Source organism: Aspergillus uvarum (genome assembly GCF_003184745.1).
Source record: "Aspergillus uvarum CBS 121591 unplaced genomic scaffold BO82scaffold_19, whole genome shotgun sequence".
Lineage (NCBI taxonomy): Eukaryota > Fungi > Ascomycota > Eurotiomycetes > Eurotiales > Aspergillaceae > Aspergillus > Aspergillus uvarum.
This window is the reverse complement of record NW_020291316.1, coordinates 372261-393711: the sequence shown is the minus strand read 5'-3', so window position 1 is coordinate 393711 and position 21451 is coordinate 372261. Positions and strand designations below refer to the sequence as shown.

Here is a 21451-nt window from a genome sequence, read left to right as displayed (position 1 = left end):
CGTCAGTAGGAACAAGAAGTCGCTTATCTGCGCTTTTCAGCGTTCAGCAGACTCGCAGCATCGCCTACTTGCTTTCGCTCGGAGACTTCCCGCGTGCGCATCCGCGCACGGGCACGTTCGATATTCATAGGCGTCAATCTTTGGGATGGTGATGGTGATGGATCCGGTTCCGAGTAGAAAGGATGCAGTCTGTGGGAAGTAGAGAACCGGACACGACCATCCCTCATGACTGGTAATTGTCATTGCAGGGGTTCCGAGCTCGAGGAGAGTCGGTTCAGGTGGAGGTAGACGTCCGTCCCGTATCTGTGAGAGCTGTTAGCCATCGTGCTTCTTGAATTCCCTGCCACAAAGGCTCGCTACTCACCCCTCCATGCTGATCAACTTCAGATCGCCACCAAAGTACCGAGCATACAAACGACTGATCGGAAGACCGTAGCCAAACCCGGCCATGGGAGCCTTGAAGTCGCTCTTGTCGAAATCTGGGTCCAGACTTGGGGTTTGCTCGACGGTCGTGTACATATACGTCCAAACCAGGGGAATGGCAGAACGAGGGATGCCACCACCTTCGTCGGAAATCTTGATTGTGATATCTTCCTTTCCTTCCGCGATGATGACTTTGGTGACGGGGAAGGTGTCCTTGTCCACACCCTTGGCCTCCACCACCGCACGCAAGGAGTTCTTCAGGGTCTCAAAGAGCATATGTGACAGATGTCCTGGCACATACATGAAGTTCAGGTCCTCTTTACACACAAGCTGCACCTTGGGGGCATCGAACAATCCGTAGTAATCCTGGCAGACGAAACGGGCATTTTCGATCGCCTCGAGGGCTATCTCCCGCACATTTGTCTTGGTACAGATTATTCCGACGTAGTGTGGATGCTTTACGTGAGTCTGTTCAGTCAATGCGATATGCTGCCCAATCAACATTCGTATGCCGATCCTTGACATATAAAAGCGATCGAGAAAGGATTGCACGGTCGAGTCGATTTGCAGGCGCTGGCGCTTTCGTTTCCATTCGAGAATACCCTGGGCCACGGTGGTCACGACGCTGTCGTGTCTTCGCTTGATTTCCTTGAGTGTCTGTGCAAATCGCTCGTTGTAGTCGTTCAGCTCCGGTGGCCAATTTCCTTGATCATCGGATGGTGCATAATATCTTCGAGCGGCCGCAGCCTTGCCATTTCCATTGCCGTTTGACGTGGAGGACGGGGAGGATCGATACTGTCCTTCGCGTATGCTGGGGTTCTGCGTGACTTCCGAGAGGATCCTCGAGGTCCCGCCGTTAAGCTTTCCCGGGCGCAGCAGGCGGGCCTTGACTTCCTGGGTGAGGGTGGGTCGCGGCAGCGTAATGATTTCCTGCCGGGGACGTCAGCGACAACTCCGGCGGACAGAACCCCGAGCGGGCGGTGGGTGAGTCATACCTCGAACGATTGTGCGTACCAATCTTGAACTTTTTTGATTGAGGGCATTTCACTGAGTCCATCGGGAAGTTCTCCAAGATCCTGGACACGGTGGGCGAGGCGAATGGGCAGTTCTTCTGAGAGGAATTGTGACGCTCGGAACAACGTGCCTGTATGCGGGTAGCGACCATGAGATTAGCCGATGTCGGTCATCTCCCCAGCGTCATTTGGGATGAAACAGAATCACAAAGTGCGCAAGCACCTCAACACATACCGACTGATGGTCGATCTCCAAATTGAACCATTTGTCGGAGAGAGACGCCGGTCGCTGGGAAGCTGGCATAGTGTCTGATGGTGTCCATCAGTCTCTCCGACGGCTTCCACATGATGTTGAGAGTATCAGGCCGTCCGGCCTGGAATTGCGCTGGTCAAAACCAATGTGATGAGAAACAAACTCTCGCAAGTCAAAAGCTAGGCAGGAGAAATGGATGTCAGTAAAATCAAAGTTGGGACGAATGCAGAAGGCTGTAAGGAGGAACTACCGAGGTTGGGGGAGTCCCCTCCGTCTCGCAGGCGAGCTCCGGAACGGCGGGCGGTAAGAAGCCCCGGAGTGGGATATCTCAGTGTGGGAAAGTGACTTGGAATTGATAGACACCAGAACCCAATGGAAAATTATGAAACTTTTTCGAGAATATAGATGGTTCTAGATGAGCACACGAGCAGTATGGGTAAAGGGGGAAGAAGGAAAGAAGAGAAGAAGAAAGATGGGGGGGGGGGGGGGAAAAGAGAGAGAGAGCGAGGGAGGGAAAGGAAAGATGCGGGCAGAGGGAAGTAAGTACTAAGTAAGCTCTGGACGCGGACTGGGCTGGACAACCAGCAGCAGCGAATGACTCCTTCGGGGAAAGTTGTTGCGGAGACTCTCTGCGATTCCCGGGGGAAGACGGTCACGTGCCATGGTGGGGGGAAAAGACCGCTTCCGATCCCGTGATGGGCCGAGGAAGTAAATTAGTTGTAGTGAGTGTACTCAATCCTTAGTCAGTCACTCGCAGGCAATAATCAGCCGATCCGTACAGCAAGTATTGGAGTACACTCGACTTGTTCCTGGGCACTGACTACTGCTCATTCAGGCAAGCTGCTCATGATCAGACCATGTCTGACATTTCCAGCGACAAAGCTTGCTTCTTCTATTTATTGACTTTACTGTCCTTACCACACCATAATCTACCAGCGCCAAGACCTACCACTAACCACGGAGGAATTACCGGTGCAAATGAGCTGCACGTTACAACGTCCCGGATCTCCCCTTCGCCCGAGGATGGTTCGACGCGGCACGACGCAGATACTCCGACTGGTCAGCCGTCTGACTCTCGGGGTAAGAATTGTGCACTTTGCGCACTTTGGGGACTGTCCACCCGAATGTCTGATGTCTCTTCGAGTCTTCATCCCAATCCGCGTCCCTGGTCACTGGTTCTCCTCCGTCACACTCCGTCGAGGTACTGTACCTGATTAGGTTTCTTGCGTCCGGGGTTGTTGTGCTTGCTACCCGCGGTTCTTTAAGGTCCAAGACAAGCTTGTGTACATCTCGTGTCTCCCCGGATTCTCAGTACGAAAATGTCACCACTACCGGCCGGTTTCACATTTATCCCCTTTCCCCCCCCCCAAACCCACCCCCCCTTGTCGCCTCCCAACTCACCGCTCAGTGACTCACATGCTCCCGATACAAATAGCAACCATCTAGAATCCCGGTCGAACATTTGCCGTGGTCTGAAGCATCCCGCTCGATCTGGAACCCCCAAAGGAAAGCCCAGGAAACCGACGGTTGCTTGACCGTAGTCTCGCGTATCCTCCACGACTGTAAATCGCTGCTGACAAGAAATACCAGTGGCCTGTATATTCTGCACTGGTTTCGCTATGGTTGGTGACCAGCGCGATGAGGTCTCACCGATAAATCGTCACGCGAGGACAGACATGTCATTTTGTCCTTCCCTCGGAGGATTGAGATGAAACGGGGGAAAAAAAGCAATGAGAAACAAGCGAAAGATTTATTTAAACAACGGCCGCGGCAACGGTGATCACCGTGGACAGCTTTCCCTCTCTAATTAAGTCAGTGATCAGGACACCCACTGGGCCCAATCACACTTAGCCTTGGTCTTAATAATGATGATAGGACCAGCATTGAGGTACTGTAGGTATACTACGACATCACCATCAGTCGCATAGGGCTGGAGAGAAAAAGAAAAATAGAAGGATTGAAGCGATGCCCAACCATACCTCTCATGCTCAATTCAGGCTGGGTCTTGTTCATCATATCGTCGTCATGCTCGACGACGCTGGCAGTGATGCCTTAGATCCGTCGAACAAAAGTCCCTGGAACCGAGCAGGGCCACGAAAGGAAACCCTGCGATCTCTTAATCCTCGCCCACCACCCCCTTAGCATGGGTCTGACACGAACCGACTCTAGACCTCGTCACTCCCTGAACGACATTATACAACCCCAGCTGAAGGTCGAGAGAGACCGTGAATCTTCGTCTTTCGTACCTCCGAAACTTTTGTTGATAGTGGAGTCTTGTTAGGTCTCGTTAACTTTTTGACACCTGTCTGGCCCACCAACCAGAATACCAATTGTCCGTTGAGAGTATTCCGCCAGATCATTTAAGTGGCTGTCACCGCACCGTGCGGTGGACTGACTGTTCGGTCCCTCGAACAAAAAAAAAAAAGGAGCACCAAAAGCGACCCTCTCCTCAACCTCTTAATCTCTACTTGGCCTCGACATTCGACCTCGTCACAAAACGTCTCGCGACTGTCCAAAGCACTCCTGCTTTCACAGATCTGCTTACTCCCCCGAGTGCTTCGCACATCTGGCTGATTGTACTGTTTATACAAGGCAAGTGAGAGGCTCCATTTGATATGCCGGATCAATTTCTTGCTCCGAGGCGCCCGTTTATTTGTGTGTGGGTGGATTGGATTTATTATTATTTACCGTTATTATAAGTTAGCCCGTTTTGTGGACGCGGACGGATCGAGAGACCCATCGACCAGTTCGTTGACTTGCAGAGGATCTTTTCCTAGACTGTTTTCCCTTTCATTTTCCACTTTAGTTATTCATTTCATATTTTGACGGCCTTGTTGGCGTCTTGTCTTTTTAGACTTGAAAAAAAATGGGGTGGCTATGATGCAAAAGTGCGCCGCACGACATCGAACCCTCTTTTTTTTTCCGTTGGTATTTTCTCTAATATTTTTTTTATTTTTATCCTTTTTTTTTTTATTTTTCTATTGTTCCTTTACTTAACCTCTAGGATTCGCTTGGGCCATCTCTCTTCTAACCCACCATCACCCTTTAAAAAGTTGTCTGGATTTTCTAGTTGTCTTTCAATTCTGATTGTTAATGTTGTACCTCTATTCTGAAATTGGGTCGTGCACTCACTGATCATCAGCAAAGACCCGATAGGGAGGATCCGCAACTTCTCCAGCATTGCCTTTTCCGCGTCCATGCTACCATTGATGCCGCAATTCAGCCCATAACTGGCTCGGATCCAGTCTATTAGCCCCTCCCATGATTACTACTATCTTTCCTTTTTAAGCCGATTTCTGCCCGGTTCATCCACTGTGCGTGCCTGTGGCTAAGGCCTTGGAGGCTTCGTATTGGTTAATTCGCAGGGGCAAAGTGAACACTGGACAGACCCCCAAAGTGAAGGAAAAGCACCTCTGCGAGTGTAGAGGGCAAGGAAATTGCACGTGGGGCAGCCGAGTGCGACGACTATCTAACAGGCAGCCCTCGAGGGCCAGAAATACCCAAAGGCCAGGAAGCGAGACAGAACAGAGGCAGAGAACACCAAGCCAGGAGAAAAAAAGTCACGGTGACAGTGAGACGTACGGAAACAAAAAGCCACAATCAAGAGGACGAAGGGCAGGCGCCTCACGTCCTGGCCGTTTTGTGCCCCTCTCTGGTCTCAGGTCTCATCAGCATCGCCGTCATTCTGTGCCGCGCCTGGATTCGTCTCCAGTACTTTTACTATCAACCTCACCCCTCCTTCCGGATACCCCTCGGGCTGTTTGGCGGGGCTCATCTCCTTCTACTGCGGGCCTCTTTGCTCTGCTCGGTCTCTGTCTTGCCACGCAGACTTTCGTTACCCTAAAGCAAACGGAACCCTCCAGAAAGTTGTTGTCCTTCCCAGCAGATGCATCTTCCCTAAACCCTCCTCTTCTTGTACTACCATCCTCCCCCAGCTGCAAGTGCATGTAAAGAAAAACCCTGTTTCCCCCTCCCCGATATGTCTCGTCGCCGTGCTTCCCATAGCGAACCAATGGGCTTATCATCCGCGATGAACGAGGCGTTTGCCTATCCGTTCTCTGGAACGCAACAGAACAATGCTCCACCACGACGGGGTCCGATCGAGGGACCCAACGGACGAAGGTTGATTCGTAGAGTCACCTGGCGATCCTCCACATACAAATTGATGGCCTGTCTGTGGGTGTTGGGCGTTTTCTATATTGTCTGGCTCATCCGAGACATCTTCTATTTGCCTTTCACCCCTTCGCAGAAGGGTCCCATTCGCCATGAACCTCAAACCGAGTAAGTTCGGGCCCTGCCGTCCCTAAACCTTTGTCCCCGGCGAGTCAGTCAGTGGCCAGAGTTACTTATTCAGCCCGCTTGGATACATAGTTTACTGGCTCAATATGTGGGCCGACGTGAGTGCGGCATCTCTTCTTTGTCCCTCTACAACACCCCGTCAACCGGCGATGGGCGAGCATCCAATCCAGCGTACTGCTCAACCCGAACTGCACTGCTAAGTGCCATGAGCAATGGCGGTCGTCACGGGTTTGATGCTGCGTACACGTCCCAAGGCAAGTGACAAGATTTACCGTGGTCCCGCTGTCGGGCACCTTGCCGAGAAATCCGCTCAGACAGTAACGAACCTTTCGTGACTCTCCGGCTGACTCGCCGTCCAGATTGTGCCTATCGTTGGTACTCCAGCTCTGAGGTGTGTGAGATCCTGCAGAGATTCGATGGGATAGTTTTTGTTGGGGATGATGCCCTAGCCGACGCCTATGCGGGGTTCAACATCCTTCTGAGAGAGAATCTCGCGACCGGCTCTCTTAGAGACTGGGAAATGGACAAGGACTTGAGCCAGAGATGTCGATGCGAGTCTCAATTCACCCAAGCAGCCTGTCTACCCCTGCGGATCACCTCGAGTGATGAAGTTGATGCACAAAGCGGCAGCCCCGCCTTGCGGACCCCATACTCGTGCCCCTCCCGTGAGTGACCCGGTGGCTGTACTATGCCGTAGCTCTCATTAGGGTTCAAGTATTGACTTTTGGGTTGAATTTAGGTGTATCTCATGCTTTCCTCGCCACTGATGGTTCCACAGCCTCCAAGAGTGCCCGCGACCACTTTCGCCGCCTGACAGGAAGAACCGCGGACCGAAGCAAGCCCGTCCCTGTGATCTTGAGCCTCTCGCTTTCGACCTCATACTCCCTCTTGGCCGCTCAGAAGAGCATGGACGAATGGCTATCAATGGCTAAGGCGACCAAACAAAACACCCCTTTCCTCTGGCTCGGTCCCACCGCCCCTGGCCTCCGGAAGGACGCTAGGGACAACATCCACGCATCCAGCTGGCAGTATTCGCAAGACACTATCAAGGACGCTCGTGCCCGAGGCATGGATGCTTTGGGATTGTACAATGCGACGCTGCAGGCCGAGAGCTGGGACGGAAAGCACTACGGTGAGCAAGTCGCTCTGGTGCAAGCAATGATGGTACGTTACCCTCGTTTCCCCTCTCATTGATTCTCGATCTAATATACACAGATCATCAACTGGCTTTCAACCTTCTAAGGGAAATACTTTCACTGGATGGCCTTGATACAACCAGGAGAAATAGCTACTTAAAAAGTACTTGACAAGGATGATATTGTATGAACATAAGGACCAAATCGTTTAAGCGTGGCATGGTGCGTTTCCTATCATTTCTATTATGCTCGTTACTGTCTCATCACATTCCCCACTACCTTTCCTTGGCTGCTTGATGTACCACTAGCCTCGTACTAACATAACCCTTTCTGTAAATAGTAAATGAGAAAAGAAAAAAAAAACATGTCGAACCAAGATCTCCAGCCTACCGACTCTTCTCTCCTTCTCTGTCCTTCTCCGTCCTATCACATATTCCACCAGGGACATAGCATCAGCTACCCTGATTTCTCTATCCGCTTATCGCCATTTCATACTCGGGACCACCTCGATTTCCTATTTTTTATGGGGAGTAAAAAAGTCTCATGTGCTTATACTCCACCTCGTGTGTATGCGTGTTTTTCTTTCGGTTCATTTCACTTTTTCTTGGTTTGTTGTTCCTTTACGCTTTTTGTTTGTTTATATTGTGTGTCGTTTTTTTTTTTTTTTTTTTTTTTCCCTCGAGTTTGTAGGCGGATAAGAATTATAGATAGATCATGACATTTATGACTTCCAACTGGAATCACGACAGCTTGTACTGTATATGCTGGAGGCTCGGCGGGACTTCGGCGCCTGAGGCCTGAAAGGCCTGGCGGCGGGCACCTCCAGGCTCAGCTCTCAGCCGCGAATTCCTTTTTGGGAAAGTCACACAAGGGCCCGCGGCTCTTAGATTGACTCTACGTATCCATCTAGCCTTCCACCAACCAACTCCAAACACCCGCTGGACCGCGGCCTTAGACTTAATACTGTCAAGCACCCACCACCCCCATCTTATTTCCTTCCTCTGTCTCTGTGACCATGTAGTTATCGCGGCTCCCGCTCATCTCATCTCAGCAAGAGAGACAAGAAGCTCTTTCGGCTATAGGTCGGTCAAATCCTCTCCACTAATTCATACGGACTACAATCCCTCCTCAACCCCGTAATACAACATGAATTGAACAAAACCATCTGCTATCATCAATTAAAGTATACCCGTATATACATGACCCGTCGCAATACAACAATCAAAAGTACAACCCCGGATTCTGTTCTGCTACACCCTAGCACTTTTCTTCCTCAGAACCGCGAAATTCCCCAAAAACTAGCATGTGACTATAATCGCTTCTACTTCTTATTTCTTCCCTTTCTTTTCCCTCTTATAAGAACTTTTTTTGACATTTCTTCGTTCTCAACTTGGGGGGGAGGGATTTACCAGGCTTGGAGTTTTGTATGTGTGTGTGTGTGTCTATACATACAGAGCGGCCGTCTCGGCCTTGGCGAGGGAAGCCTCGTAGGGCTGGAGGGCCTTCTTGACCTCGGTGGAGGTGAACTTCTCGACCTGCTGCGGGGCGCGGCCGACGAAGGTGCTGGGGTCGAGGAGCTGGTCGAGCTCGCCTAGGATCGGGGCGAAGAAGGCGGTGCGGCGGACGCGGTCGAGGAGGTCGTTGTCCTTGCCGTGCTTCTTGACGTTGTCGGCGGCTTGGTGGGAGAGGACGCCTGCAATTTGTGGATTGTGGTTAGAAGGAATTGATGGGAGTACAAAATTGGTGTTGTTTCGAGAACGGGACAAGGAAGACATACGGATTTCCTCGTGGGCGTCCTGGCGGGAAAGACCCTTCTTGACGCAGGCCATGATGATCTAGTGGTGGTTAGTCATTTGTTAATGGAGAGGGGAGGTTCGGTGGAGGAGAAATTGAGGTGGGATGCTTGTTCTCTCGGGGGCGAGGCTTACGTTCTCACTGTTGAGTTTGTCAGTGGCTGAGATTAATCTCCCGGGGGGAATGATCGGGTAACTTACGTGGCCATGAAAGGAAGCTCGTCGTTGACACGACGCTTGATGACCTCGGGGTAAACGACGAAGCCGGAGGTGACGTTGTCTGTGATGATGGGCTGGTCAGCAACTGAATTCTAGTGTTCGAGCCGGCATCGTCGCCACTTACTCAGGAGGATGAGACAGGCGTCAGCGGAGAGGTAGAGCTCGGGAATGCTGATACGGCGGATAGCGCTGTCGTCCTATTTGCTCATTGTCAGACGGTTCCATGGCTAACAAATGGGCGGGAAGTATCTCACCAGCGAGCGCTCGAACCACTGGGCAGAGTAGGTGTCCAAACCGTCCTTGGGGAGGTTCTGAAGGTGTCTTCCGAGGGAGCACAGACGCTCAGAACGCATGGGGTTACGCTTGTAGGCCTGCGAAGAAAAATCACGTTAGCCTTTATTCCGTATTGTCGAAGAATGCAACTCACCATGGCACTGCTGCCAATCTGGTCCTTCTCGAAGGGCTCCTCGACCTCCTTGAGCATGGCCAAGTGGCGGATGTCGATACCAATGCGCTCGCAAGTGGCACCGAAGGAGCCGAGGGCATTGCCCACATCGACATCGATCTTACGGGAGTAAGTCTGACTGGAGATGATGAAAGCAGAGTCGAAACCGGCCTTCTTGGTGACCAGCTCGTCCAACTGCTCAACCTTGTCGTGGTCGCCGCTGAAGATCTGGAGGAAAGAAGCCTGAGTACCGGTGGTACCCTTCACACCGCGGAAGCGCAGATCATCGCGGGCTCTCTCGAGGTTGCGCAGATCCATGAGCAGGTCCTGGATCCACAAGCAAGCTCTCTTGCCGACGGTGACCAGCTGAGCGGGCTGGCCGTGGGTGAAACCCAGGCAGGGCAGATCCTTGTACTGCTTGGCGAAGGCAGACAGCTTGTCAATGACAACGGCAAGCTTGGGGATCAAGATATCGAGACCGTCACGGAGGAAGATTAGATCGGCATTGTCCGTGCAGTAACACGAGGTGGCACCCCAGTGGATGATACCCGCGGCAGCGGGGGCGACCTGGCCGTAGGCGTGAACGTGGGCCATGACGTCGTGTCTCCGACGCTTCTCCTCCTCTGCGGCAACCTGGAACTCGTCATCCTGGATGACCAGGTGAGCCTTCATCTGCTCAATCGCCTCATCGGAGATAGCCAAACCGAGTTCTGGGAGAAGGGGCCTTCTGATTAGTCGGCAGCTCGCAGACTGCGATATGGAGATGGAGAGAGAGAGAGCTGTTGCACAGCGACAAAGGATAATCACCTTTTTCCGACTCAGCAAGCCACAACCACAGCTGTCTCCAAGTAGAGAAACGGTTCCGGGGAGAGAAGAGATACTTCATCTCATTGCCTGAACACCCGAACAACAATTAGTCCGATATCGCTCCGGCTGGCAGATATCGTCAAGGAGGTGTCAGGAGGAACTTACTCGCATAACGCGAGTTGAGAGGGGTCTGGTAGACATCGTTGCTGGAAGACATCCTGTCAGAAACGGGATTGAAAGGATTTCCGCAGGAATTGGCAGGCAGAAAAGGAGGAAAGAGGATGGATGGAGTCAAGAAGTGTGCGTAGAGCCAGGAAAATTTACAGCGGGCTGGATGACTCTTAGCGGGGTCTCCGCTTATCAGTCACGTTATCATCCGGAGGGGCTAATCATCACATGACGGACGGTCCCCGACGTGGGGGAAAAACGCACGACCCCTTTTCGATCTTTCCTAATGCGTCCACTGCACTGGTGAAGTATTACTGCCCAGTATGCAGTTATACAGTAGTAGTCAATGCTGGTTACTAAGGATAATATACCATAAAAAGATAATCTAGTTAGAATAAAACATTAAGAGAAGAAACCTATATCCGCCAAATTAGCCCTCGTTTATTCACACCCAACCATTAGAAGGTAATGATCAACACGACCAACCTCCTGCATTCGGTATGGCGGACCCCACAGTGCTTGTTGCGGGTTTTGCCCGCATTCATCCCAGCGCTGCCAACTGCGCAGAGAGACTTGCTTTGTCGAATTTGACATACTTGCCTCTGCCCTTGTCAATCTCATGGTACCGATCCCAAAACCGCGCGTAGAGGGGCTCCAGGACTGCCTGCACTTCCCGAGCGAGAACCCCGCGCACCTCGCGTTCCATGTAAAGACCTTTATGGCGGGTCACCAGATCCTCGAAACTGGCGTTGAATGCCTTAAACTTGTCTTTGATCGCATCCTTATCTTTGGACGACAGCGATTTGACAATGGCGCTGGAATCAACCACGCCTCCGGACGTTGGCCGGCCGGAACCACGGGAAGTGTACTGCACATCAAGAAGATAGTGAGACGTCTCCTTCCAAGCATCAAGATACGTCGATGTTGCCCGTTTGCGGAAGGAATCAATCCGAGCAATGCTGTCTCCAGATCCAAGATATTTGGCTAGCTCTGGGCTTGACCTGATAGAGCGGTCCACGGTGCAGAAGACGTTTGACAGAAACACCCCCTGTACTGCCTTGGAGCGGTGAAGTGCTCGACCTCGTGCCTCAAGCGCAATCATCAAGGCTTCGATCATATCAAGAATGAAATGTGACAAAAGGGTCGAACTGTCTGGACTGACATCCAAGGGCGTAGTGGCTGCGTTGGTAGTCGAATGCCAGTTTCCGTCACCCAAAGAAGTCAGGATGGATGCCAGGGGTCCGGAGTATCCAGTCAATGTAGTAAGAGAACTCATCACCTCGCTCACAAGAGGCACTGATCCGCCATCTGGAGGAAGCATAGATATACCTGCGGCCTTGCGCTTTGTTTCTTCGAGAAGCTCCGAGAGGGATGACTTGGCTGTTTCCCGCACAGGCCTCAGCGCCTCGATAAACAAGCTCTTAAGTTCTCCCGTCTTCGAATCGACGCGATAAGACATCGCAGTAACGATTTCGATAATCTCAAAAGCCAGAAAACAGTCTGTCATTAGGTTGGCTCGGATGTAGTGATTGAGCTCACGAAGTGTCTGCGAATACTCAGTCAAGGCTGAGCGACACGTCGCTTGCAGAGCCAGACCACGCTCTCCTCCAGTGAATATCCTCACAATCATATCATGTTCCGTGTAGATGAAGCTCTCCAAGGCATTGGAGTAGATGCCAATACCATTTGTGCCTTGTCGATATGGACCGTCCGCAGCTCTTCTCTTGACAGTATTTAATGACGCTATAGCAAGGTTCTGCAAACTTGCCGTTACATATGGTCCACGTAAATCGGAGTATATCTTGAGCGCGGGATTCCCGCCGTCTCGCTGAGGCCCATAGCTTGCTGCAGAGGCGATGGTGGCGCACACGGGTCCTAATTCGGTGAGGACATCGTCGGGGAGTGAGGGGAACGGGAGCTCTAAACGTAATGAATGTTAGTCTTCCTCTCATCAATCAGGAATGTCAGGCGGCTGCATACCTTTGGTTAGATAGTGTAAAGGCTCGATGGCACCGACATTCTCCCCAAGCCGGCTGCGGAGCAAGTCTTGAAGTTGCGAATTGCCGAGGCTCAGTAAGGAGTTGAAGTCCGTAATAGCTTTCTGGTTGGATCGCAAATTGGTCGAGTTCAAGTCCGCGAGCGCCTTTTCCACACGTCTCACGGCCGAAAGATAATGCGACACTCCGACACTCTGAGGGCTTTAGGGGGTCAGCAAAATGAAGAAAGCCGGTGGGAGTGGTGTTAACGGAGGGTGCATACTCGGAACGGATAATGCCTTCTTCTTGACCCTTGGCATTGAGGGGTTGGCGCAGACGCTCGATAGCTTCATTGACTTTTTCAATGTTGCTGTTGGTGATCTGGAGGGATTGGGTATTACTGTAGATAGGACCGATGGCATGCTTGACCACGTTTCCGCCGGTTTCAAGACGCACCAAGGAGCCCTGGATTTTCTTGGTGAGGAGCTTCAGCTTCTCAAGGTTGGCGTAGAGGACCTCGACCTCTGCACTCTCCTCAGCGTATGCGGCGTTCCTTGGGGCGACCATGGCGAAGGAGGACTCGATCGGCCGGTCCCACCGTTAACATCAGACAATCAGGGATTCGTAAATGAAATCGACTCTGCAAGAACGGAGAGACGTCATTCCTCGCTCATGAAATGCGATAAGGACTAACAAGATAATTGAAGGGGGGGGATGGGTATTAGATGAATAGGCGACACGTCAGAATTGAGAGCTGACCAACGAGGCACCTGGCCTCATGAAACAAGCATGACAGTTAGTTTAATATACCTCCAAGAGATGAGTGAGAGTTCCGTCCCGAGTCCCCTTCTTCGTCTGCCCCGGACGGACACCGGGCGCATTTGCTTGCTTTGCTCTGCTTTGCTGCGTGACTCCGCAATGCGCGCTTGCCTCGATATGGTGATTTCGGCCCGTCCTGCGTACCGGAGTTTGGCTGAGCCCCAAAACTGATGCATCACATGATATGATGTAATGGTAATGGCTACATATCCTCTCGACCAGCTCGAATCCGTCGGAATGAAGAAACGGAATTTGCTTAAGTAGTACCTGATCGTCGCGGTCTGGATCTTTTCCCCTCCCCCGTTATGGACTTCACCATTGCATGCTGCCCGCCACTGCTCCTCTTACCCTACGGAGTACCCATCTCACCATGGGTGCTGCGAAAGCATCGCGCTTGCACTGGACAATTCCTCCTACCTTTCTAATTGCACTGGGCGGCGGGGTACTCTACGTCGCCGGTGGTCGATACCTTCCAAGTAAGCAACTTCTACTACAGGCCGAGCCGAGAGCCCTCTTTTCTACAACATCTTCCGTCTTCGCGGACAAGGATTCGAAAAAGACCTCGTCACTCAGCGACTACCTGCCAGGGCATGGCTCAAGACAAGACGCGCATCATGAAGATGCGGGGTCAATTTGGACCAACATCTTGGGGAAGTTCGAGGGCGTCAAGCTATCAGTCGGCACTTCGGACTGGATTGAGCTAGAGAATCTCAAAAACTACATCATTCCCGATTGGACCCGTTTGCTACCCGCATCGGTGCAGAAGCTCCAGCGGGAGCTATCAATGGCCCCTGGCTCCCTTGCCGACGAGATCTGGAAGGAGGCTCATGATCCGGATATCAACCCTGAGATTCTACGAAAGGCAAGAGTCCGGGTCGGGGATAGTCTGTGTGATGAAGAACTGGTGTACAGGGAAAGACGACGAAAGTACGCCGTAACAGCCCTTGCGTCCTATCTCAACCTCAACGAAGAGGACATTCATCCCGACGATGTCCCTACCATAGCTATGTGTGGCTCAGGAGGGGGTCTACGTGCGCTTGTCGCCGGCACAGGCTCGTACCTCGCAGCCCAAGAAGCCGGGCTCTGGGACTGCGTGACCTACACCGCAGGGGTGAGCGGAAGCTGCTGGCTACAAACATTGTACCATTCGTCTATCACGGGACGTAATTTCAACAAGCAGGTTGATCACCTGAAAAATAGGTTGGGAATCCACTTAGCGTTTCCTCCGGCAGCACTTAAGCTGCTCACCACCGCACCCACCAACAAATATCTGCTGAGCGGATTGGTCGAGAAGCTCAAGGGCGATCCCGGCGCCGACTTCGGTCTGGTCGATATATACGGCATGCTATTGGCTGCAAGATTGTTAGTACCCAAGGGCGAACTGGGGGTTTGTGATCGAGATCTCAAACTCTCCAATCAAAGATACAACCTCACCAATGGAGCGCATCCACTTCCTATCTACACTGCTGTCCGCCATGAGATCCCTATAGTCGAGATCAAAGATGAAGACGGCAAATATCCGAAGCCTGAGGATGTCATCAAAGAATCAAAAAATGAAGCTTGGTTCCAGTGGTTTGAATTCACGCCGTACGAGTTCTTCTGCGAGGAACTCGGTGCTGGCATACCGACCTGGGCATTAGGAAGACATTTCTACGGTGGCGCCAACGTCAAGCGTGAACAGATATCCCCAATCCCCGAACTCCGCGTTCCGGGATTAATGGGCATCTGGGGTAGCGCTTTCTGTGCCACTCTCTCTCACTATTACAAAGAGATCCGACCCGTGGTGAGGGGCATTACTGGATTCGGCGGCATCGATTCCTTGATTCAGGGCAAGACGAAGGACCTGATCCGGGTTCACCCTATTGACCCAGCTGCGATCCCGAACTACGTTCTAGGAATGAAGGACCTCTTGCCCGCTTCATGTCCGGACTCGATCTTTCAGAGCAAGCATCTCCGCCTCATGGATGCCGGCATGAGCAACAACCTCCCCATCTATCCGTTACTCCGACCTGGTCGGGAGGTGGACGTGATCATTGCCTTCGACGCCTCAGCTGACATCAAGCACGAGAACTGGCTCTCCGTCGTAGACGGCTACGCTCGCCAACGAGGCATCAAGGGCTGGCCGATCGGCGCCGGCTGGCCGCGCGAGAGCGAAGAACCCAAGATCACCGAGGAGACTCTCCGCGAGCCGCAAAACATCTCCGAGGACGAGATCAACAAGAGGATGAACGCAGCGAAAGACAAGACCTTTCAGCCTACTTCTTCTCCTACATCCCCGTCGGATAACACCCAACGGGGCATCACGCAGGACGAAGACCCCACCGCCACGAACCCGACCCCCAGCCAAAGCACCGACCTGGACTACTGCAACGTCTGGGTCGGCACGAAACAAGAGATGGTCTCCGACCGCGAGCCCCCGCCCTCGAAACGGCTCTTCCAGCCCCGCCGCCACACGAGCAACGACGGCGACCACGACGACGACCACGCCGATTCCGACTTCCACCTCATGCGACCCGATGCAGGCATCGCCGTCGTCTACTTCCCCCTCCTCCCCAACCCATCCGCCCCGAATCTCCCGTCCTCCTCCTCGCTGAGCCCGTCCCGCACCCCGATCCGCCGTTCCGAAAGCACCACCTCCACCAAAGTCTCCGACCCCGCCAAACCGCTCACCCCGTACCCGGGCTCCATCAACCCGGACGTCGACGACTTCCTGTCCACCTGGAATTTCGTCTACACGCCCGAGCAGATCGACTCCGTCGTCGGCCTGGCCAAGGCCAACTTCGCCCAGGGCGAGGACCAGGTCAAGCGCGTGGTGCGGGCCGTGTACGAGCGCAAGAGATCGGACCGGCTACGGCGGGAGGAGCAGGAGCATCGGCAGCGGCTGGCCGGGTTTGTTCCCATCTAGAAGAATTTCGTTTTCCCTCAATATTGAACCAAATCACGTTCCTTTGTGTATGATGTCATCAATATACTCAATAGATGATGATGAAAGAAACCCTCTCACAAACGGGCGTTCAAGCTTGGAGTTTGCGCATCTCAGGAATAATGGATTATGATTGTCACGGGAGGAATACGGGCGTTGCATGTCCTACTACCACGCACACTTGGTTCTTGACTTCCTTATTTGTCTCGCAATATCTGTTTCTTGATTCCCTATGTCCGGCAGACTACCTGTTGGATCCGCCAGTGTACAGTACATCAGCCGCATTGTAATCTAGCTTAAAACCCCTTTTCTTCCATATCCGTGTGTCATCGCTCTTGCTGCAAGCCAGACCGGGGGAGCTGATTTTTACCAAGCTTCCGCAAGCTCGAAAAATTATGGAACACGCAGTCTGTGTATGTATGTACGAAACAAACCAGAATAAACATGATAGAAAAAGCCAGCACGGGGTATAAGAAGGGTAAAGCACCTTTTATCCGTATACTTACTTCTAATAGTTTCCCGAGGAAAATAGACAGAAAGGAAACGCTGAAGCATGATTATCGACCCAAGAGCCGGTTCCCAATACATGCGAGTCGTGGGACTTTCCAGATGACAGGAAAGAAGATGAAGCTTACAGTAGTATTCACGTCTTCTTCGTCGTCTGCTTCAACAAGTCTCCTTCCCCGGACTCTCGCACCTCATCCTCACTCCCCGCCAGACTGACATCCTTACTCTCGTCCGTCTGCTTCCGTAACCCCAGATGTTTCCCCCAGTCCTGAATCGACGCTGCGGCTGTGGCCGTCAGCTCCGCGGCCATGGAATGGTCCGACGCCGTCGAGGATTTGTGTCCGTGCTTGTGTTTATGGTGGCCGTGGTCCTTTTTGAAGGAGGAAGAGGAGCTCGGGTTCCTTGAAGCACTACCACCTTCGGCGGGGTCCAGATTCTCCTGTTGGTCGGAGTCGGTCGCATGGATGTGCCAGTCCGGCGGTTGGGTTTCGGGAGCTGGCTCCCCAGGTTTGGGCTCGGTGATGGGTTGGCCTTCGTCCACAGTGGTGGCTCCGTTGTTGGTCGTGTGGTCGATGCTACTCCTCTCACCACTGCCGTGTTGCTGGGAGGGGGCGTAGCGCCAGACGACTTTGATGCGGTCGAGGGCCTTGACGCCTTTGCGGGTGGTACCCTTGATGCCGTCCAATGCGTCCCACTCGCTTGAAAATACCCCGGAGTCGTGCTCGTGGCCGCCCTCGAAGTAGGCGTTGAACCAGACGTGCGCGATTGAGGTGACCATCGCCCAGCCTGTGTAGGCGGCCTTGCTACGGCGTTCGAAGTCGATATTCACGTCAGAGGTGGGGATGATGATTGGCTGCCGGGGCCGGAAGATGGCGTTGGAGATGTGTTTGATTGGGTTGTTCTGGGGTTTGGCTGACGTTGAACCTGTTGATGAAGATGTTGTTGTTGTCGGTGTCGCGGAATCGGCCAGGTTCTCGGGGGTAGGGGTACCTGTCGGGGATGATCTTGAAGACCCTTCGGGGCTACCGCTGTTGCTGTTATTGTTGCTGCTCCTCTTCTGCTGCAGCGGGTGCGCATTTTCATTCTTGCTTTCGAAAAGTGTCACATTCACGTCGTCTACGACCGTGCGCTCGGTTTTCTGGAATCGATGGAACTTCTTGATCTTCTTACCCTGGTCGACATAACCCTCCACGGCGACCTTGACCCCATCTCGGAGGCCCCAGACATGTACCTCGAGGATCTCAACCGGCCGCTCAATGTACTTCTTTTCCAACTGATTCGACCACCGATCGACGTACCCCACCCAGCGCAGCTGACTAGGTATGCTGACACCGGCACCAAACCCAACTCTCATGCGGCGCTCCGTGAACCGCTGCAGTGCGTCCTCCGCCTTCCATCCCTCCTGGCTGATCAGATAGCTGCAGGCGACGGTCCCACTGCGGCCCTTTCCCGCCTTGCAGTGAACGACGGCAACCCTGTCGGGCTTGTTGTCACTTTTCAGTTTGTTTGCAGACTGAGGATCATCCAGTCGATGGATGTAGTTGCGCATGCTCCCGGTTATGGCGGGAAGGAGAGCAAACGGGGGCGGGTGGTGGTCCGGCCATGGGTAATGATGGATCCGGCCATATACTTCCGAGTCGGGGTATCCTGTGCCCTCCGCACGGAATTCCCAAATGCACCAGTCGCTGCCGTGCTTGGAGTCGAGGAACTTGACCAATTCGTCAAGGGGGTTTCTGTATGCGCGTTGCGGGTAGTTGGAAGATGGACCGGATGTTGCGATCACTGCGGTGCGGAGAAGGAGTTGGCCATTAGTCGATAGAATTTCCAGGGGTGCCAGGTGTAGCATACAGTTGTCCGTCACGTAGCAGAGATCCAAGCCTGCTTCGGGATGCTGCTGTCTAGGACCAGCGACAATCTGTCGTAGGATCGACGCCTGCGCCGGGAAATTATGTCATGTCAGGTCCCGTGTTGGCATGCCAGGGGTGGGGAAGAGAGGAAGAAAGCTCAAATCCAAGCTGAGACGTACCATGAGATTCTAAGGCGGAATTTACGTGCTGCAAATGAAGGGTCCAGTTCAAAGACGTATTCCTGGTGATATAGAAGAGAACATGCGCGTCTCTGGCCTGGTCATTGGCAGCGCGGATAATTAATGATGGATGAGGTAAAGCACGCACGGGCTTCAACCCGGTGATGATCTCCAATTTCTGGGAACCCAGGAGAGATGGAGATATTTGCGAATGATGACGGCTTCCATCCACCTAGTTCAAACAATAATAATTGCCACAGCGGAATGAACAGAGGCTGTGCAATTTCGATGTGGAGGAGGAGATGTGGAAGGAAGGAGAGCTACGGGTGATTGCAGATGTTGACGGCGATGATGTCACCGGAAATCCGACTTGCAGTGAACTGTCCCTCCCTAGTCTACTCACCACTCCGTAATTCGCCCCTCATCAACATTCGGTCAATGCAACCAGTCAATTGCACCCGAGTCTGGACAATACGGTATCCGTAAACATGGGAGTTAATGCAGTATGAAATCACTTGCATTCTTTTCATTTGGTTGGTCATAACATTTGTCCTGCATTAGCCACTTTTTGCCCATCATGTAACCAGACATTATTAGGTAAACAACCCCTAACTTATCCCATATCAACAATACACAAATAACACACAAAGAAATAGACATGATAATCATATGATACAAAAACAGTTCGTATCCCGCGCCTCCGTCAAATTACCCTCCAGAGCGTAATATCATCTTAGGCAAACCACCAGACGGGGCGGTGAGGTTGGCTCATCTCCTACTTAATTCTTCAGGCGACACCATACTCCTCGGTGACGGGGATTGTGAACCGCGGCGTCGACGAGGTGACATTAGTCTCTCCGAAAGCAAAGAACTCGGCATCGCCAGGGAGGATCCATTCATGTTCAGCCCGGACATTCCACAGCGGATACGGCTCGGCTTTGACGCGGGACTTGATCAGAGGGTTCTGGCAGGAGACAAGGTCGTCGGAGCTGCTATCCGTGGTCGTACCAGAGCAGGTAGTATTGAAGCCAGGCGTGTTCTTGGTTGCTACACCGAGGATGTTGAAGTTGTAAACGCAGCCTCCCGGCGAGCAGCCGGTAGTGAAGTTGGAAACGTGCCAGGTCAACGCCGCGCTGTCACGGCGGCTGGGATAAGAAATGGGCGAGGCAGAGGTAAGGCTCAGGGTGGAGAGAGCAAGACTGAACAAGGTGGTGAGCTGCATGGTGGTGGAAGTAAAAAGTAGATTGGATGAATCAGGTTTTCTCAGGCCGGTTTTAATTGAGTCCTTGCGCCTTGCGACAACGAGGTATGTATGTATGCAGGTGGGGTGAATTGATATGCTTGACAGGAAAGAGACAAGCACCAACTTCAATAGGAATTAAGTATTATCAGTAAGTACTGAGCGAGTCGGAAGATAGGTAGAGGAGGAAATAAAAAGATGGATGGACGTGATGAAGAAAGGGGAGAAAGAAGAATGTAGCGGGCAGCGACAGCGACTTGATATAACCCCGGTTCTGCGAGAGCGACGGCGGCGTTGACCCCAGCAGGGAGGAGGAGCGCAGACGGATGGAGGGACCCTCGCCTCCGTCTGGAGCCGATGCTTTTCTTTTCTTAGAAGCTGCAAAAGCAATCCTGATGCAGCGGGAGAGCATTTCGACCCCAACAGTGGAGCGAAGCGAGAGTAGGTGAAACGAACCACTGGCAAGAGGGACAACTCATTGGCCCGAGGGTGGCTGATCGCGCGGAATTTGAGCGAAGATCCCTTTGGTTGCCCACCTGCATCGAAGAACAGGAAGAACAGGAAGAAACGGATTGATCTATGAGGAGTTTAGTGTGTGACAGACCATGGTTACACAACTGACGGTGAGAGCAAGTTTGTGCTTAACAAGCTAGAGGAAGATTCGACCATGTTTCCATCCTAGTGTGGATGTAAGCCCCTGTGTATACCGCAAGTTATAGTTACGCGGCATAGTACAAACAACTAAGCCGTATTGTAGTTAGCAGATAGGCACCTGGAAGTATAGGGATTCGACCAACACACCACAAGAGGTAAACAATAATTATGATCGGAATAGTAGACTATTCTCTGTAAGTACGGAGTAGTCGGACAAGACATCAAACGGGTGGTCCCAGCGAGAACTCCGGGCGCAATCACCGGAGGTTTGACAATGCGACGCCCGCCGTCTCACATGCGAGCTTAATCCTTCGGCCTCGGCGAACTTCCCCAACCTTCCTGTTTTCGCTCTCCTAAACCTGTTCCTAGTCCTTGTACAAGGTCTGCAAAACTACTTCATATCCGGTATATCAGGCTTATTTCCATATTTGGGGGACTTGATCAATAAGTTAGGGGTTGGGGTCTAGTATAGATTGGCTTGTTTCAAATAGCTGCTTGCTTGCTGCTATTCACATCTGGTGAAAGAATTTCTTGGTGACCTGACAATGTTTGGGATTTTATCATCTCACCCTAAGTATTGAGGGAATAGCATACAGAGCATCTGAATTTGATTAATTCTAGGGCTCCGGACAGTAGTTAATAGGTATGTTGTACTGCAGTATGTGGTAGATCTATAGATCAAACTTCACCCTTTGGGATGACTTGCTAATACTGGAATGTAATACCCCATACCCCATAGATCTCTAAGGA

The 21451-nt window shown here is 52.3% G+C and overlaps 7 protein-coding genes across 7 annotated transcripts; 2 read left to right on the top strand and 5 right to left on the bottom strand.

The window, feature by feature from the left end:
* Nucleotides 1-239: 239 nt before the first annotated feature.
* On the bottom strand, nucleotides 240-1783 carry BO82DRAFT_280584 (PDK/BCKDK family protein kinase; the record flags this gene model as incomplete). The annotated part of the gene is made up of 4 exons (XM_025631306.1): nucleotides 240-303; nucleotides 365-1353; nucleotides 1419-1567; nucleotides 1672-1783. The coding sequence occupies 4 exons, from the start codon at nucleotides 1781-1783 to the stop codon at nucleotides 240-242; spliced, it is 1314 nt and encodes a 437-aa protein (XP_025493212.1).
* Nucleotides 1784-5668: 3885 nt separating this feature from the next.
* On the top strand, nucleotides 5669-7230 carry BO82DRAFT_373641 (uncharacterized protein; the record flags this gene model as incomplete). Its single annotated transcript, XM_025637379.1, has 5 exons — nucleotides 5669-5970; nucleotides 6061-6246; nucleotides 6373-6653; nucleotides 6728-7152; nucleotides 7204-7230. 5 exons carry the CDS (start codon nucleotides 5669-5671, stop codon nucleotides 7228-7230), a joined length of 1221 nt encoding a protein of 406 aa, XP_025493211.1.
* A 1044-nt stretch (nucleotides 7231-8274) lies between these two features.
* Nucleotides 8275-10614, bottom strand: ade13 (adenylosuccinase ADE13). The gene is made up of 9 exons (XM_025634925.1): nucleotides 10554-10614; nucleotides 10389-10475; nucleotides 9564-10291; nucleotides 9391-9507; nucleotides 9261-9333; nucleotides 9119-9197; nucleotides 9053-9059; nucleotides 8902-8959; nucleotides 8275-8817 (listed from the first exon to the last, which is right to left on the bottom strand). The coding sequence occupies exons 1-9, from the start codon at nucleotides 10603-10605 to the stop codon at nucleotides 8567-8569; spliced, it is 1452 nt and encodes a 483-aa protein (XP_025493210.1). The 5' UTR covers nucleotides 10606-10614; the 3' UTR covers nucleotides 8275-8566.
* Nucleotides 10615-10929: 315 nt separating this feature from the next.
* Nucleotides 10930-13384, bottom strand: BO82DRAFT_353316 (EXO70 family protein). The gene is made up of 3 exons (XM_025634924.1): nucleotides 12816-13384; nucleotides 12537-12754; nucleotides 10930-12476 (listed from the first exon to the last, which is right to left on the bottom strand). Exons 1-3 carry the CDS (start codon nucleotides 13097-13099, stop codon nucleotides 11098-11100), a joined length of 1881 nt encoding a protein of 626 aa, XP_025493209.1. The 5' UTR covers nucleotides 13100-13384; the 3' UTR covers nucleotides 10930-11097.
* Nucleotides 13385-13630: 246 nt separating this feature from the next.
* On the top strand, nucleotides 13631-16660 carry BO82DRAFT_353315 (putative phospholipase A2 (PlaA)). Its single transcript, XM_025634923.1, has one exon. It carries the CDS (start codon nucleotides 13722-13724, stop codon nucleotides 16254-16256), a length of 2535 nt encoding a protein of 844 aa, XP_025493208.1. The 5' UTR covers nucleotides 13631-13721; the 3' UTR covers nucleotides 16257-16660.
* BO82DRAFT_353314 (putative phosphatidylinositol-3,4,5-trisphosphate 3-phosphatase) lies at nucleotides 16481-19095 on the bottom strand. The gene is made up of 3 exons (XM_025634922.1): nucleotides 18808-19095; nucleotides 18630-18714; nucleotides 16481-18563 (listed from the first exon to the last, which is right to left on the bottom strand). Exons 1-3 carry the CDS (start codon nucleotides 18808-18810, stop codon nucleotides 16918-16920), a joined length of 1734 nt encoding a protein of 577 aa, XP_025493207.1. The 5' UTR covers nucleotides 18811-19095; the 3' UTR covers nucleotides 16481-16917.
* A 499-nt stretch (nucleotides 19096-19594) lies between these two features.
* BO82DRAFT_401028 (uncharacterized protein) lies at nucleotides 19595-20029 on the bottom strand (the record flags this gene model as incomplete). The annotated part of the gene is made up of 1 exon (XM_025639230.1): nucleotides 19595-20029. The coding sequence occupies one exon, from the start codon at nucleotides 20027-20029 to the stop codon at nucleotides 19595-19597; it is 435 nt and encodes a 144-aa protein (XP_025493206.1).
* Nucleotides 20030-21451: the final 1422 nt, after the last annotated feature.

Excerpts from the sequence above, each read along its gene's own strand:
- BO82DRAFT_353316 (XM_025634924.1), bottom strand. The coding sequence starts at position 13,099 with ATGGTCGCCCCAAGGAACGCCGCATACGCTGAGGAGAGTGCAGAGGTC. Across the intron at positions 12,755-12,815 it reads GAAGGCATTATCCGTTCCGA|CCCTCAGAGTGTCGGAGTGT; the intron begins GTATGCACCCTC and ends GACCCCCTAAAG. Across the intron at positions 12,477-12,536 it reads TTTACACTATCTAACCAAAG|AGCTCCCGTTCCCCTCACTC; the intron begins GTATGCAGCCGC and ends CATTACGTTTAG.
- BO82DRAFT_353315 (XM_025634923.1), top strand. The coding sequence starts at position 13,722 with ATGGGTGCTGCGAAAGCATCGCGCTTGCACTGGACAATTCCTCCTACC.
- BO82DRAFT_353314 (XM_025634922.1), bottom strand. Across the intron at positions 18,564-18,629 it reads CTGCTACGTGACGGACAACT|TGATCGCAACATCCGGTCCA; the intron begins GTATGCTACACC and ends TCCGCACCGCAG.
- ade13 (XM_025634925.1), bottom strand. The coding sequence starts at position 10,605 with ATGTCTTCCAGCAACGATGTCTACCAGACCCCTCTCAACTCGCGTTAT. Across the intron at positions 10,476-10,553 it reads TCTCAACTCGCGTTATGCGA|GCAATGAGATGAAGTATCTC; the intron begins GTAAGTTCCTCC and ends TCGGGTGTTCAG. Across the intron at positions 9,334-9,390 it reads AGTGGTTCGAGCGCTCGCTG|GACGACAGCGCTATCCGCCG; the intron begins GTGAGATACTTC and ends ATGAGCAAATAG.